The sequence below is a fragment of the Malaclemys terrapin genome, chromosome 7 (assembly GCF_027887155.1).
Source record: "Malaclemys terrapin pileata isolate rMalTer1 chromosome 7, rMalTer1.hap1, whole genome shotgun sequence".
Classification (NCBI taxonomy): Eukaryota; Metazoa; Chordata; order Testudines; family Emydidae; genus Malaclemys; species Malaclemys terrapin.
Window position 1 is genome coordinate 42,003,868 of NC_071511.1, and position 17,345 is coordinate 42,021,212.

The 17,345-nt window shown below is 39.2% G+C and overlaps 2 protein-coding genes across 4 annotated transcripts in view; one reads left to right on the forward strand and one right to left on the reverse strand.

Moving 5' to 3' along the window:
- Window positions 1–17,345, forward strand: part of CENPP (centromere protein P) — a 345,180-nt gene that overhangs the window by 126,187 nt on the left and 201,648 nt on the right. The gene's annotated exons all lie outside the window — the stretch shown is intronic.
- Window positions 13,635–17,345, reverse strand: part of ASPN (asporin) — a 41,838-nt gene continuing 38,127 nt past the window's right edge. Inside the window, exon 8 of the mRNA XM_054033773.1 lies at window positions 13,635–14,989. Within this exon, the coding sequence (XP_053889748.1) occupies window positions 14,798–14,989 (192 nt within the window). The 3' untranslated portion in view covers window positions 13,635–14,797. The remainder of the gene's footprint in view (window positions 14,990–17,345) is intronic.

Below are 17,345 nucleotides of genomic sequence, written 5' to 3' on the forward strand. Positions count from 1 at the left end.
AGCAAAACTTTTAAAGCACATGCTTAACTGGAGTGTTACAGCTGTAAGGTTATTACTTCCTTGCATTTTATAATGGTAGGTGAACATACTGTAAATAATATGCTATCAAAAGGAGAATGAGAAGAGTAGTAGCTTTAGTTGCTCTGGTCAATATTTCTTTTCTCCAGGATAAAAGCATTGCATCTTCCCATCTCTCTGGCAGCATAATAGTTAATAATTTTAATATTACATTTTGTACAGAACTGTTCACATTTTATAAACAAACAGCAACAAGTCTGTCTGTTGGCAGCATATGTTGTTGAGCTAATCTTTTATGGGATGTTTTTCAAGCATATGTTAGCCAACAAGTTAGAGAGTTGAAGCACTGGATAATATTTCTTTTTCAAAATGTGTGCTACTTTTGGAATTTTTTTTTAAAGAATTTACCAGCTTTTCTGCTTGTTTTTATATTTAACTTTCACATGCTATAATCTGTCTCAAGTGATTCATTGAGCATGTAACGTGAATGTTATTAACTTCTTACCAGATTATTTGAGACACTGGGATGTGATACGTGGCACATGGAGTTCAAGCCAACTTTTCATTTACTGCAGAGCTTTTCCATATGTTTCCTGTTAGCAGCTTCATTTTCAGACCTCAAGTCTCCCCAGAAAGGAACAAAACAAAAAAAAAAAGAAAAAGATTTTTTTTAAGCCTTTTTGAACAAAACAAATGTCGAAAAATGGTATGTGCTATTATGTTTTCATTCATTTCAAGTAATCATTACTTTTATTGTCATACATTTTTTTAAAGTTATAACAAGGGAAGCACTGTTATACATAACTGTATGTAAAAATTGTCACACACCTATGTCTTTTCCTAATTGTGATGTGGTTTATATTTGTATCTCTCTCTAATACTACATTGTATTTTAATTTAAAATAAAATGGTCATTCTTCAGTCTTCAGAGTGGTAGTCGTGTTAGTCTGTATCAGCAAAAACAACGAGGAGTCCTTGTGGCACCTTAGAGACTAAAATTTATTTGAGCATAAGCTTTCGTGGGCAAAAACTCACTCCCTAAGGCTAGGTCTACATTACCCGCCCGAATCGGCGCTCTTACTCCACCAGCGGAGGTGGGAGTAAGCGCCGTCGACAGAAAGACGTCCTCACAGCGGGGTAAGTCGGCTGCGATACGTCGAATTCAGCTATGCTATTCACGTAGCTGAATTTGCGTATCTTAAATCGACTCCTCCCTGTAGTGTAGATGTACCCTCAGATGCAACAATGAAAAATACAGAAAGCAGGTATATATATTACAGCACATGAAAATATGGGAATTGCCTTACCAAGTGGGGGATTAGTGCTAAAGAGGCTAATTCAATTAAGGTGGAAATGGCCTATTCTCAACAGTTGACAAGAAGGGGTGAATATCAAAGGAGGAAAATTACTTTTGTAGTGCTAACGAGTCCAATGTTTGTAGTGCTAACGAGTCCAATGCAATCAAGGTGGATGTCGCCCATTTCCAACAGTTGACAAGAAGGTGTGAGTATCAGCAGAGGGGAAAATTACTTTTTGTAGTGACCCATCCACTCCTAGTTTTTATTCAGGCCTAATTTGATGGTGTCCAGTTTGCATATTAATTCCAGTTCTGCAGTTTCTCACTGGAGTCTGTTTTTGAGGTTTTTTTGTTGAATTGCGACTTTTAAGTCTGTTATTGAGTGTCCAGGGAGATTGAAGTGTTCTCCTACTGGTTTTTGAATGTGACAGTTATTGATGTCTGATTTGTGTCCATTTATTCTTTTGCGTAGAGACTGTCTGTTTTGGCCAATGTATATGCAGAGGGGGATTGCTGCCTTATGATGGTATATATCACATTGGTAGATCTGCAGGTGAACGAGCCCCTGATGGTGTGGCTGATGTGGTTGGGTCCTATGATGGTGTCCCTTGAACAGATATGTGGACAGAGTTGGCAATGGGGTTTGTTGCAGGGATTGGTTCCTGGTTTAGTGTTTTTGTTGTATGGTGTGTAATTGCTGGTGAGTATTTGCTTCAGGTTGGGGGGCTGTCTGTAAGCGAGGACTGGCCTGTCTCCCAAGGTCTGTGAGAGTGAGGGATCGTCCTTCAGGATAGTTTGTAGATCCTTGATGATGTGCTGGAGAGGTTTTCGTTGGGGGCTGTAGGTGACGACTAGTGGCGTTCTATTACTTTCTTTGTTGGGCCTGGCCTGTAGTAGGTGACTTCTGGGTACCCTTCTGGCTCAGTCAATCTGTTTCTTCACTTCAGCAGGTGGATATTGTAGTTTTAAGAACGCTTGATAGAGATCTTGTAGGTGTTCGTCTCTGTCTGAGAGATTGGAGCAAATGCGGTTGTATCTTAGAGGTTGGTTGTAGACAATGGATCGTGGGATGTGGTCTGGATGAAAGCTGGAGGCGTGTAGGTAAGTATAGTGGTCAGTAGGTTTCCGGCATAGGGTGGTGTTTATGTGACCATTGCTTATTTGCAATGTAGTGTCCAGGAAGTAGATCTCTTGTGTGGACTGGTCCAGGCTGAGGTTAATGGTCGGGTGGAAATTGTTGAAATCCAATGGGTCCAGATGATGATGATGTCATCGATGTAGTGCAAATAGAGTAGGGGCGCTAGGGGATGAGAACTGAGGAAGCATTGTTCTAAGTCAGCCATAAAAATGTTGGCATACTGTGGGGCCATGCGAGTACCCATAGCAGTCCCACTGACTTGAAGGTATGAATTGTCCCCAAATCTCAAATAGTTGTGAGTGAGTACAAAGTTCAACCACCAGGTTTGCCGTCACATTATTGGGGATACTGTTCCTGATGGCTTGTAGTCCATCTGTGTGTGGAATGTTGGTGTAGAGAGCTTCTATATCCATAGTAGCTAGGATGGTGTTTTCTGGAAGATCACCAATGGATTGTAGTTTCCTCAGGAAGTCAGTGCTGTCTCGAAGATAGTTGGGAGTGCTGGTAGCGTAGGACCTGAGGAGAGAGTCCACATAGCCAGACAATCCTGCTGTTAGTGTGCCAATGCCTGAGATGATGGGGCGTCCAGGATTCCCAGGTTTATGGATCTTGAGTAGCAGATAGAATACCTCTGGTCGGGTTTCTAGGGGTGGGTCTGTGTAGCTTTGTTTCTGTGCTTCTTCAGGGAGTTGCTTGAGCAGATGGTGTAGTTTCTTTTGGTAACCCTCAGTGGGATCAGAGGGTAATGGCATGTAGAATGTGGTGTCAGAGAGTTGCCTAGCAGCCTCTCATTCATATTCCGACGTATTCATGATGACTACAGCACCTCCTTTGTCAGCCTTTTTGATTATAATGCCGGAGTTGTTTCTGAGGCTGTGGATGGCATTGCATTCTGCATGGCTGAGGTTATGGGGCAAGTGATGTTGCTTTTCCACAATTTCAGCCCATGTACGTCGGCGGAAGCACTCTATGTAGAAGTCCAGTCTGTTGTTTTGACCTTCAGGAGGAGTCCACCTTAATTGAATTAGCCTCGTTAGCACTGACCCTACCACTTGATAAGGCAACTCCCATCTTTTCATGTGCTGTAATATATATACCTGCTTTCTGTATTTTTCACTCCATGCATCTGATGAAGTGGGTGTTAGCCCACGAAAGCTTATGCCCAAATAAATTTGTTAGTCTCTAAGGTGCCACAAAGACTCCTCGTTGTTTTTGCTGATTCTTCAGTCTCTAGAACAGTGAGCAAGGCTGAAAAAATCTAAAAGAAAGACATTGTAAATATTTCAATGAGAAATTCCCTCAACTCTTCAGTTAAAACTTTTGATCAGAATTCATGCTTCTGTTACAAAAAGGGGGGTTTCTTCCTAATTATTTTTGAAAGGACAAACTATAAGGATAACATTTGTGTAAACCATAGACAAGTTGAAAAGTGTTTAGAAACTTTGGAAAGGAAGAAAGAAGATTAGGAAAAATAAGGACAAATGGTCATGGCTCAAAACCTGTAAGTGAATACTGGATGTCGAGACGCCCACTGTTCAGTTTTAGTTTTCTGGCCCACCTTCCCTTAGACATTTAAAATAGCTTTTACTGATGCCAATGAGCCAATAGTACCCATAGCTTCTGTTAATAAAATTAAGTAAGCCACTTGGATATTGCCTCCAATCACGTAAAATATAGGAGGGAAGGAGTCCAGCTCTCTTGCATAGTTTTTATAGTTTAAATTTAGAACAGTTGCAAAATTATTTAGTACAATATTAGGTATGCCTTTTAAGACTGAAGTGGAAGAGCTATTTAATAATTTAGTATACCAGAAGACATCACTGTTACCTGAGATTTTAATGAAATATGAAATATTCACAGATTCCTAGATTGTAGTAGGGTCAAAAAATCCACTTGAATCATCAAATCTGACCTAGGTCAGACTAGATGCAAGACTATTGCTAGATAATTGCTGGTATTGTTCACACTGAATAACATTTGTGACTAGTATTTAACTACTTGAATATCAAATACTGTTTTATTTAATTTAATCACTGTGTGTATGTGTGGATGGGAGAAGTTTCTTCTTAGGATCTATGTGGCAGATCTGAACTTTTTTTTTTAACCAAACATGTTTGTGAAGATAAGGGAGAATGAGTATAGACAAAATAGTAGTAGTTTACAGAAGTATTTTCCAAACATCCAAAAACTGAACAGCCTTTATGAAACCAATCGCACCCATCCTTATGAACTGTTAGAAGTCTGAACATCTTAATTATAGGTCTTCCAGTCCCCTGGGTAGTCCTTGGCGTCCGCCACACTTTGGGAAATGTTGGTATATATCTTAATAATATGGTACCTCCTCTACTTTTTGAGGCTATGTGTATACTTACGGTTGCATGTAAAGTACATATACTATATACTGCATGCCCCTCTGGCATGGATATAAATAGCATTGTAGACAATGAGGCACTGTGTAGGCAAGTAAAGACACACTGAAATCTTAGCGTGTGTACCCTACATGGCTCTTGACACTCCCAAGCAGTGCCTCCCATGTTTATGCTGCTGTTTGTAGCAATTTAGTGTCCTGCTGCTGGAGCTTTTCTCTGCTGCAGGGAAAGGCTCTGGCAAGGGGAAGACAGTGGGGAAAAAGCTCTGGCAACTCCCCATTGCTGTAGCCTTTCTCCTCCACAGGGAGCTGCCAGAGCCTTTTTCCACTTCAGGGAAAGTGTCTGGTGTGGGGAGCATAGGGAAAAGGTTCCAGCTAGCGCAATGTGGACACAACCAGCTTTTCACTGCAGCATGTAGCTACATATATTCTACACACCATTGCCAGTGTAGACAAGTCCTTACATGCTTTCATTAGCAGTTAAATAGTTCTGTTGATATCTAAAGTATCATCTTTGGCACATGAGTTAGCTCCCATTTAAATAAATTAATGCTGCTGTTTCTGACTCTCTACAAACTCAGGCAGACATCTCTGTGTTGGTTACACTTCATACTTTGAAGGTTTTTTTCACAACTAGAATAATTAGACAGTTTTTTTTAAATTGAAAGCTGAGACTGAAGAGCAAATGAGAGAGTTGTCCGTGCCCCAGTTCCACCCTGCTAGTCATCATCCCCTTTCTCTCATGCTTTAGGAGGCAGTGGCTTACAAAGTGCAAAAGTATTTTCAAATTATCAACAAAACCATCTCTGATGGATAGGGCTCTGCCATGTAAATTTGTGAATACTTTAAGTTGGTCTGACAATTGGAATGATGATTACTGAGTGACTATATTGATTAATCTCAATAGGAGACTGTCTGAAATATAGGCAGGAAGGAGAAGAATGGCCCCAGATAACCACCTATCAGCAAACACTTAAGAGTGGTTAAGGGACAATGTCAAAACTGTTAGCTTTGATTATCCTATCCTTGGTCCCCAGCCAGCCTACAAAACTAGTTTGATCAGGAATGGCTAGGACCCATATACAGAAGGTCAAAAGATCTCTGACAAGATAAAAAGGGACCCTCTCAAGAGAGGGGTGGCAAGTGTTTGGGGGGGGGGGACCAGACTGAGGTAGGACCTCTCTGGGAGGGGGGGGGGTCCTGTGAAGAAGTTAGGCATGCACAGTTTACTATCGGGAGATGGTAAATCTTTAGTTAAGATGGACATGTTTGTCATATAGGCAGTTATTTTAAAATCTATTTTTTTCTAAGACCTCTGTTCTTACTACAAAATCAATAATGCTTTTGTTTTAAGATGGATGTTTTGTCACTATACACCACTGGTCACAGACTCCTGGAGGGAAGAAACCAGGTGTTCAAATCAGTTGAACCTGCTAACTTAATAATGATGGATACACCACAGGTTGCTCTAGCCCATCTCCTTTTCTAAGAGTGGGAGAATTGTGAAATTCTGCCCCAAGATAGGTAAAAGTCATGAGGCTTAACACCTGAGAAAGTGTGCTGTCCCCACAAAGGGGACAGAATTGCAGCTCTCCCTGTACAAACCCGACTGAGAGATAACATGTAGAACCGAGAATATTATTTTTACTTTCGTTGTAATCAGTGGCTAATTGGCTTCATTATCCTTATGTGGCATAGAGCACTGTGTTTCAAAAACCATGCAGTATTATCAGCTAAATCGTGCTTTTTTAACTTATTTCTTTAGCTATAGAACTCCTGTTGCCAAAAAAGTGCTCAGGCACTGTATGTAAAATAATATAATTTTAAAACCTGTTATTTTTCCATAATGGACTGTTCCTTTAATCCTGAAGTCAGGTACTTACGAGGAACAAAGGGAGTGGCATGGCTGAAGTTGGTCTTAATTCTGAATGGTCTTGATTTTATTTTTTTAATCATAAATTAGTTTTAGTCATAGGAGTTTGGGTTTCAAAACGTATAGATTTACTTTGTGTTGGTTCTTCCTTTTAAGATAGATTTGAAATCCTTGTCACTGCATATAACACATGTGATTTATACAATTGACTGTACAGTATTTCTCTGGTTGTGTAGGTTAGAATCAAGACTTTAAGTATTTTGAAATAGATATTTAAAAATGTGTATTGTTTTATTAGAAATGTGTAGTTACTTGATTAATAATAACACCTAGCTCTTCTATAGCATTTTACATCAATAGAACACAAAGCTCTTTACAAAGGAGGCTGATCAGTATCTGTATCCCCATTTTACTGATGGGGAAACTGAGACACAGAGGCCAAATGACTTCTCAAGGTTACCCGGCAGGCTAATGGTAGAACTGGGAATAGAATCTAGGTCTCCTAAATCCTGGTCCAGTACTCTATAATGACTACGCTAAACTGTCAAATGAACTTAAAGCCTTTAAGTGATGTATACTGTTTTGACTGCTACAATACAGTTGATTATAGGTTTTTTTACTGCATTAACTTATTTTTCTCAGGGCAGGTCTACACTACCCGCCTGAATCGGCGGATAGAAATCAATCTCTCAGGGATCGAATTATCGTGTCTCGTCGGGACGCGACAATCGATCCCTGAATCGACGCTTGTACTCCATCAGCGGAGGTAGGAGTAAGCGCCGTCGATGGGGGAGCCGTGGAGGTCAATTTGCCGCTGTCCTCACAGTGGGGTAAGTCGGCTCCGATACGTCGAATTCAGCCAAGCTATTCGCATAGCTGAATTTGCATATCTTAAATTGACCTCTTCTCTTCCCCCCCCCCCCAGTGAGGACGAAGCCTCATTCTCTACAGAAATACTGCTTTGCTTGATATACTGGGATTAGGCTGCCATCTTCTGATGGAATTTTGGTAACTGTTGTGCTGTAAGGAATTGTTAAATTCAAAGAAAAAAGAGCAAAGAAAAAGATCTATAGTCCTTTTACAAGGCTGTTTTAGGAACACAGTTCTTTGTAGAAAATGTTTGCTACAAGATAAATTTTTATGGAGTTTGGTGAATACGGGACTGAGGATAACTGATTGTCAGAAATATATTTAAATAAAAGTGTGGGTGGGGGAGAGATTCCTGTGTTTAAACAGATGTCCTGCTGGCAGGGTCCAATAAAGCATCAATAAAGATAAAAAGGATTTGCATCAGGCATGCTTCGGCTTTTTCACATGTGCTTACAGCTGTGGACCAAACAAAGGCTGGGAATGCAGTTTCCTCCCCACTTTTCTGTATTTTTCTGCTTTGCTCTAGATGGAATTAGTCAGGAATTGGTTAGTTTCAAACATTGCTGGTTTTGTAAGTTGGGTCCTGAGTAGTTCATGGGTTAGTGTATAGTAAGCCGCTAATTAGAAGTGTGATACATAAAGGCAATTTATCCCCTTGGCCCTCCAGGAATTAATACTGGAGGTTTGCAGGTGTTTGGCACTACTGAGTTTTGGGTTTGAGATTTTTCTTATGTGTGCAGAGATAAACTGATTATCATATGTAGGTTTGTAACAGAGTGGGATAAGTCTGGGTGTAATTGTGAACTCAATTTTTTTTATTGTAACCTTCATAGTGTATTGTGACCGCCATTTGGTATCAGGTGCTGAACATGCACTTAAACTTATCCAAGGTTATTATGGTGTATTTCAATCAGCTACCATGCCCAGGAAAGGGGTTTGACATCTTGTTGAAGTAGGGCTGGGCATTTGACATATTCAAAAATAATTGCTCAATTGGCTGTCGCATATTGGTTAAATATTTTAAAATGTCAAAATGGTTGAATATTTTATAGCAGTAATTTATTAGAAGAGTAACAATAGTAACAACAAAGAGTAAGACTTCATGGTCTTCAATAGGCTTTGCCTTATAGAGACTTATGCCTAATTACAAAAAACAGGTTACTTAACTGAGTTATGTTAACTCAGAAATACTTGAAACTTTCTACTAACACTAGGAAACAGAAATTCTGATACTAGTTCATTCAGACCTTTGTTCCATCTAGTCGAGGTACTTAAGAAAAAGTTGCAGACAAACTTGGATAAAACAGATGTGGGGTAATCTGCCCTCTACATTATGTTTCCTCCTAACCCCAATAGTTACTTTAGTATAAAATAGAAGATTGGTTTACTCCCTGAAGTTTGAAGTTTAATATTGCTTCCACATTTTTTGAACATTAACTTTTACAATTATGGATATTCCTGTAATCCATGTAAATGTCCATTTTCTTATTAAACTTTCTTGCTAAACTTTGGGCCTTGCGGCATCCTCTATTAATGATTTCCACATATTAATTACGCCTTATGAGAAACAAGTATTTCCTTCTGTGGGTTTTGAATTTGCCACCTTTTAATTTCTTTGAATGTCCCCTTGTTCTTGTGCTGTGAAACAGGGAGAAAAGAAGCACCTCATCTACCTTCTCTGTACCATTCATTATTATTTGTGGGGCAGATAGCAACACCTATTATTAAGGCTGCCTAACACATCTCATTATAGGACCCTGGTTTAAGTTGCTTCTAACATTGCAAAATTTTAACCGCTTGGGCTAAAATATCCCATGCTGATTGATTGATTGATTGATTGATTTTCAGCTAAAACATTCTGCTGTTTCAGGGAACGACGATAGGGAAAAATTCATTGTTTGCCCATGTTAGAGTGACCTTTTATTTGAAAAGCTATAGTGGGCTTGAAATTTGGTGGGTGGGCACCCTTTTAGTCAGGGATGTACTCTCTGCCATCCCCGTGAAAATCTACTCTGGTTTTCCCAAGTGGTAAGCCTTTGAAAAATCAGAATTAGTGTATGCTCAGCAGAGACTTCTTAGAGTTTAACTAAAATCTCTGAAGATTTTGTCTGCACTGGACATGCTCCAGCCCAGGGCTGAGCAGAGCTTGCCCTGTATTTGCAGCTCTGGATTGTTGTGGGATGTTCAAGGGCTGGGTCTGGGAACCGGAACTGAAAGTAGGGAAACACTCTCTTCTGTGATATAAATACCTCTTCTGCTGGACCCAGGGAGCATGGAGGAGGTAGCTGCCTGATTCATATCCAGAGGGTACAAGGGACAGGGGAAGTAGATTGGATTAAAGAGCCTGGGACTGGAAGCTGGTGTGGGGGACGGAAAATGGGAGTTGGCATGTTGGGGAGACGGGCTGTGATCTGAGGAGGTTAATGAGGGCCTATGAGCTGAGGGTGCAGTGAAACTGAGTTTTGATGAGCTGGGGGTTGGAAACTGGGGCTGCCTCGGCAAAGTGACAGGAATTTGGAGCAAGGGGGAATGGAGTTGGGGAGGAGCAGAGACAGATCTGATGAAAAACCAGAGTGAAGGTGAGAACTGAGATTTGCTGGGTAAGAAGACTGGGATGAGGATCCAGAGGTAAGGAAGAGAGAGAACTCTAACAGGCAGGTTGGAGTGGATTGGTCAGAAGAGGTCAAGCATGTGGGGAGAATGGAATTAGGCAGAAGAGTTTATGCCAGGGATCTCAAACTCAAATCACTATGAGGGCCACATGAGAACTAGTACATTGGCCCAAGGGCCGCTTCACTGAAACCTTTTCATACAACAATACAAAATCATAGTCAAAAATGAAAAAAATGAAGAGTAATATAGTATGTTATTAAAAGTCATTATTAACTTTTTTAAAACCATAATGTGAAAAGTCAGTGCTAATTTTGACAGTCTTTTCATTTTTGGCCCGTTAGCTGGCAGCGTTTTGCAACAACCAGTCTTAAGGGCTGTGAAGAAAGGTTAGAAGCCCTGGTAAAATCCCTGCATCGTTTGCATTCCTTCCGAATCTTTCCCTCACCACTGTGCTTGGATTAAGATTTCAGCTAGGCAGTGACAATGAATATGAGATGCAATTTGCAGTCCTGCTAGGATTGTGCTGTAGGTGAATGTTCAGCCACTTCAGCTTTTCTCTTCCCCCCGTTGCATCCCCAGGATGCTCTAATCTAAGTACTCCCTATTTCTCTAATCTAAGTACTCTCTATTGCTCTACTTTGGAGCTACTATCGCTCTTGCAGTACATTTGCTAAAGGAATCTTAGACACTGATCCAGAAAAAGAGGAAGCATTCCCCAAGAGGGCCTGGTCCTTCACATGAAAATTACCCCAAGCAGGGTTTTTCCACTAGCAGCAGAACCACCAAGGAGAAGGGGAGAGTCCCCCTGGAGGCGGGGGTATACCAGCAACCGTCTATGCAGAATGGCAAAGATAGATAGGCGGGGGAGCAGCTCGAATCTCTTTCATGGAAACCTGCAAATCTCTGGGCTGGATTTACCTTTGACTGTCCTGCAGGAAGCACATTGGTTAAGTGTTGCAGTAGGGTTAAGAGAGGTAGAGAACTCTCACAGCCTGTTTCTTCATGTGGATTGAGGTAGGGAAACTCCTGCCCTGTTTTTCTGGGACAATCTGAAATGGCCTCTAGGGACTGTTCTAGGGTGGAGAATAACTGGATTTTGGAGGCCATCTGGAACTTTGACTCTGCTTACAGCCTAGAGAAGAAAGTAACCTGAACTGGACTTTTGACCCATCTGGAATGGACTGTGTGCTCAACCCTGGTTAAAGCTGCTACGCAGCAGGTTGTACAGATGCCCTATTCCAACCCCTACCCCAAATCCCTGCCCCGGCCTCCTCCCCCAAGCATGCCATGTCCCCACTCCTTCCCCCTCCCTCCTGGAAAGTCCTAACCGCTGTTTGGCGGCGGGAAGCGCTGGGAGGTGGGTAGGGGAGCGGGAACACGGCATGCTCGGGAAAGGGGGGGAGGGAAACTTGGCTGCTGGTGGATGCAGAGCACCCACTAATTTTTCCCCATGGGTGCTCCAGCCCCAGAGCACCCACAGAGTTGGGGCCTATGGCGGGCCGCAGGAAATAACTCCGCAGGCTGCATGTTTAAGACCTCTGGTCTATGCCTACTAACCACACCCTCCCTCCATAACCTAGAATGGAACCCAAGATTCCTGAGTTTCACACTTCCTCTGCTGAAAGAAATTATCTGTGTAACTGACACAGAAAGTGTTTCATCCCACTGTAGTGCTGTCCCAAATAGAAGATGACAGCATAGTACTATCAGTTATTTAGGGAGCTCAGGTGGCAGCAGTCCATGAGAATGAACCATGTTGGTATCAATATGATGCCACATGATATAATTTGATTTTTTTAGTTTGCTTTTTTAACAATCTAGGAAATTGCATACAAAAGCTATGTTAAAAGAACATTATTAAAGTTGCAAAGTCAAGCTTTCAAGGTTAGGAAATGCTAGAATTAAAGTTGTCTGTGCAACCTTAATACAGTCCCTTTATGAGTATGCATTATGATACAGTTTTTAATTACCTAATCACCCATTATTTTTTTAAATTTAAGTCTTTTGTTATGTGCCTGATGCAGTTGGTGAAATTTTGCTGCCTATGTTTTGCAGGTCAGACTAGATTGATCATAATGGTCCTGTCTGGCTTTAAAATCTATTAATTTAACTCACCTATATTTCTGTATTTGTTTGATTCTATTTAGAACAGTATTCTAATAAGCAGCTGTTTAAATGGTTTTCTATCTACTTTATTTAATCTATTTTAGTATTTTTATAACCTGTAGTGGTATTTAAGTGCTTTAAATGATGCCACGTTAGTGACAGCAGCAAATGTCTTAAGCACCATCACCTTGTGGTAGTTGGAAAGAGAATAATATACATCAGAAATCAATCCCACCTAAACTCTTACCTACTTGTAATCTTTCACACTTGTATCTTAAATAGTCTTCATTCCTGTAGTCCTTTATATGAAGTAGCCTTAGTCATGTTCATGTAGGGAGCGTTAATGAAATCACTAAAACTTTGGTGGCCTCTAATAGGAGAGAGCTACGAGGAGGGAAGGAGAAGGCCTGCTTTCTCCTCCTGCTTCTGCCACTCTGCCCCCACTCCAGTTCCTTATTCCTGCCCTTATGCCTACCAACACTGGCTCCTTCGAAGCATCTCTTAAAGGCGATGAGTTGGCTATTCCCTTACTCTTCGTAGCACTTGACTGGTTTGCCACTCACGGAAAACAGCATTTTTACTTGGAGTAGAGTGCTCAACAGTTGGGAGTGGTGTGGAAAGGCTAAGTGCTGAAACAGCACCCACAAACCCTTTGTCAGCACTACACCTCACAGCACCCACCAACATCACCACTCTCAACAGCAGCTGCCACTTATACTATCCCAAGCCCAACAGGGCCTACTCCCAGAAATTCCTACTCATTACTCCTCACTGAAAACTAGCCAGAGTTTCTTGTTTTGACCCATATTCCACAAACTTTTCTGATCACAAAAATTGTGCAGTACAATCAGAAAAGACTGTCGAGTTGAAGTCAAAACAAGAAATTGTGCTGAGTGGAGAATGTTTAGAAGACTTTATCGAAAGAGTTCTAGATAACAAAGTGAATAATCTTTTAGAATATCATCTCAGAGAAAAAAGTGAGAGGGAGAGAGCGGTTGAATTTCCTTGCACTATTGCTTGCATACCGTACCTTTCTTCATCAGTTTCCACTAGAACTTCAAATAAAGAAAACACGGGACTTGGTGCTTTAGTAAAAGAAAATATAGAATTAAATTATCTTCAATGTTTGCAGAACTGGAACAAAGAATAATACAAGGAAAGCCTAAAAAGAATTATAAGAGTATACTTTGAGATACCTACAGAAATTATACGTAACAATATTTATAATTGTGTACTGGGAGTATGTTGCAAAAATAATACTTAAAAAAATAATAAACTGAGTGGTAAGTGATGATGTATATGTTATCAGTATTCCACTAAGACAGGATAGACCAAAGCATGACAAAATAACTTGGTTTCAATCCAACATTTTTATTAAAAGACTTACATTTCAGGGTAATCTTTAAGTTCATTTAATTTATGATGAATATGAGTAACAAATATACACTAAATAGATATATAAAATATCCATTTTATACAGTACTGACAGTATTTCATAGTTTGCATGTTATCCAAGATAAGCAGTTATGTCAATTACATTTACATTATACACTACTTATATTCAGCAATGTTGGAGTACTTTTAGATTATTAATTACTATTGATGTGGTTTATGTAATGTCAAAAATGTAAAAGAAGTGTATTTAAAATAACATGATTACAGTTTATATATATAAAATGTTACTATTTTTGTGCTGCCCTACAGAGATTTTAATAACCGCTCCTAATAAGCTTGAAGCAGATGGTAAATTTTGAATGCTGCCTTTTAGTATTCAGAGAGCATACAATTATGTTGGTAGCAAAACACTGATGGACATTTTATGGTTAAGAGTTGCAAGAATAAATACTAAAAAGTTAAGTGTTTTAAAGGTCTTAATTCTAAGGTATCAAACCCAATTTCATTTAACTAAAAAGACTAAATATAATCTGGTTTAGTGACATTAGAAGAACTAGACCAACATCAAATTTGAAATACCATACCTTTTTAATTGCTCTTAGCCAATTTATTTTACCAGTGAAAAATCTGACATACTACATCTGATATTTTTTGTTTGCAAATTTTTATGCATTCTATATACACTTTTTAAAATAAAATATTTTCAGTACTGAAAAAAGTCGTCATAGAAAATTTTTGTTTTTTACTTAATGCTTTTCATTGCTTCTGTATTAGAAAAAAGCAAACTAAGTAGATTTAAGTAAACAATTTAAAATCTGTAATAGGAAACATCAAAGTACAGTTTCCAGTTCAGTTTCCAAGAGGCCTTCTTTCCTTGAAAATCAAGGTTTTTGCATAATTTACTCAAAAATGTAAGTTTAACATTATCAGATAAAACAAAGGACTGCTAAGGTATATTGTGATTCTAATTTACAATCTCTAAATTAGTGTAAATATTTTGTAAACTGGTTAAAGGGTGTAAAATTTCCCTTTTACAACAGATTTCAAGTATTGTAAAACCAGCAACATAACAAGTCTATTTAAAGATAGTTTTGGAATATGCAAACTTCTGTATCACTTTCAGTAATTCCCAAGCTGCACGCTATTTCTGCCTAAAATACAACGGAACGTTGCAGGTTGAACTTCCCAGTATTTCACAGGGTTGTTGAATAAGCTAATGCCACTGTATAATGTCTTCTTCGTGCTTCCTCCCGTTGGACAGAAATCATTTACTCCCACTTTTGCAATATTATTAGAGTGAAGGAAGACAACCTGTAGGAATAAGAAAGAGAAAAATACGTGATAACATCTAGTTGATAAAGTAGGGAAAAAGCATGCTGATGCAGTCACTGACAAAAAAAATATATAATTTGGATTTTCTGTAGAGCAGTTGGATGTAAGACCCTATAGTGTCAAGAGTTGAAAGTCAGGTGGTAATAGGTCACTAGAAAGGGGATTTTTCCATCGTTTTGCAAAATTGTCAGATTTAATTTATTATCCTGTTATCACAGTGCTTTGACTTTATGTATAACATACCCATATACCTTTTCCTTTAACATGTGCATTCATTAGTATGTGAATTGCATTAACTGTAAACAGCGTAGAGACCCAGGGTACGTCTACACTTACCTCCGGGTCCGGCGGCAGGCAATCGATGTTCTGGGATCAATTTATTGCGTCTGGTTTAGATGCGATAAATCGATCCCGGATCGATCCCGGAAGTGCTCGCCGTCGATGCCGGTACTCCAGCTCGGCGAGAGGAGTACGCGGCATCGACGGGGGAGCCTCCCTGCCGCGTCTGGACCCGCGGTAAGTTCGGACTAAGGTACTTCGAATTCAGCTACATTATTAACGTAGCTGAATTTGCGTACCTTAGTCCGAAGTGGGGGGTTAGTGGGGACCAGGCCTTAGGCCAGGTCTACACTAAAAAAAGTATAGCTATATCAGCAAACCCTCTTAATATAAACACAGCTTATACTGGCAAATAAGTGTTTTTGATGGAATAGTAATTCCAGTAAAACCATGTCTATGCTGATATAACTGGATCTACACTTGGGCTTTTGCCAGTATAGTAATGTCACAAAAAGCACCATCCCTCCATAGTTTCTAGTATAGACCTGGCCTTAGGCCTAAATCTGTTTCTCACACTACCAGTCAGAGTAGCTAGCCTGGTCCTGAAGAATTTCAGAGAAGTTAAAGGTAGCCTTGCCTCCGCAGGAGTGAAGTTATTTAAAACATACAACTTGAACCCAAAGGCGTTAAGTGAACTCTGTAGTGCTAGCATTCCCTAAACACATCTCCCCAAGCTCTGCGCTTTGTGCCAAGGTGTGCATCAGCCGAGTAGTTTACCCACATGTACCTCTCCGTCTAAACCTCCTAGGCAGTGGCAGTACTCTGGAAATTGTACTTGCATTGGGAAACTTCATATTCATGGAGGTGAGAGCATTTTGTTTTGACATTTCTGAAACAAAATGTTTGTTTTTTTCAGTTTGTAACATCTTTTTGTTTCAAATTCCCTTTGCTTTTTTAAATAAAAAACATAAAAATGTTAAAATGAAAATATTTCATTTTGAAATGTCAGTATAAAAGTTTTGTTTGACCCAAAATTATTTTTTCGACTTTTCAATTCACCAGAAATAACAAAGTTTTGGTTTTGGTTCAACTTGAAACTGTTTTTTTTCATAGTTTTTCAGAATTGCCAGAAAACCAAAAAATTTATTTGCATAGATCTGTATGAGCATGTCTATGTGGTGAGTTATTCTGGAATAACAATGAGGAGTCCCTTGTGGCACCTTAGGGTATGTCTTCACTACCGGCCAGATCGGCGGGAAGCGATCGATCCAGTGGGGATCAATTTATCGCATCTAGTCATCCACACAGGGAGTTAATCAGGAATAGCTATTCCACTTTAAATTCATACCTTGCCTTAATCTAAATGAACTTCTCTGTGTAGACAAACCCAAACTCATTTTATACCATGAAAGCTCAAATGTTTCAGATAGTCTTCATTACTTGAGCAACATATAGTGCATGAGCGAGGTTCATGAAATTTTCTACAGTGATTTGCTGCATTAAGAAACAACAAATTCAACTCAGCAATATAACTATAGTGTCATCTAACTTGCCACTTAGATGCCAGCATTTATAAGATGGCAAAATGGTTAATATACTGTGAAGATGTGCAGCTTCTCTTAATGTAACATATTTGGGCATATGGATTTGTTACATTTTCCTTAAAGAGTAACCTTTAATTCACAGTAGATAAAAATAAATTTATCTTAATAGAGCTAATATTGTATTAATTTCAGTAACATCTACCCTTTTATTAACATTTAAAAATGCATAGCTTGTATATACGTTAGAGAGCATAATCTTAAGCAACATGTTCTAAAATAGTATTCATAATTGTATTATAACCATGATTTAATAAAACAGGAAATATACATCAGTATTCATGAACAAAAAAATCAGGGTAGATAAAAATTGATTTAATTTAAAAAACAGATTTTTTATTTGAATTTAAATTAATTTTTCTTTAAAAACTCTTTAAAATTAAAATTTATATTATGACAGTCTATATACATGCTTGCTACCAAAGTGTTACAGAAAGTCAAATGACTGAATTGGG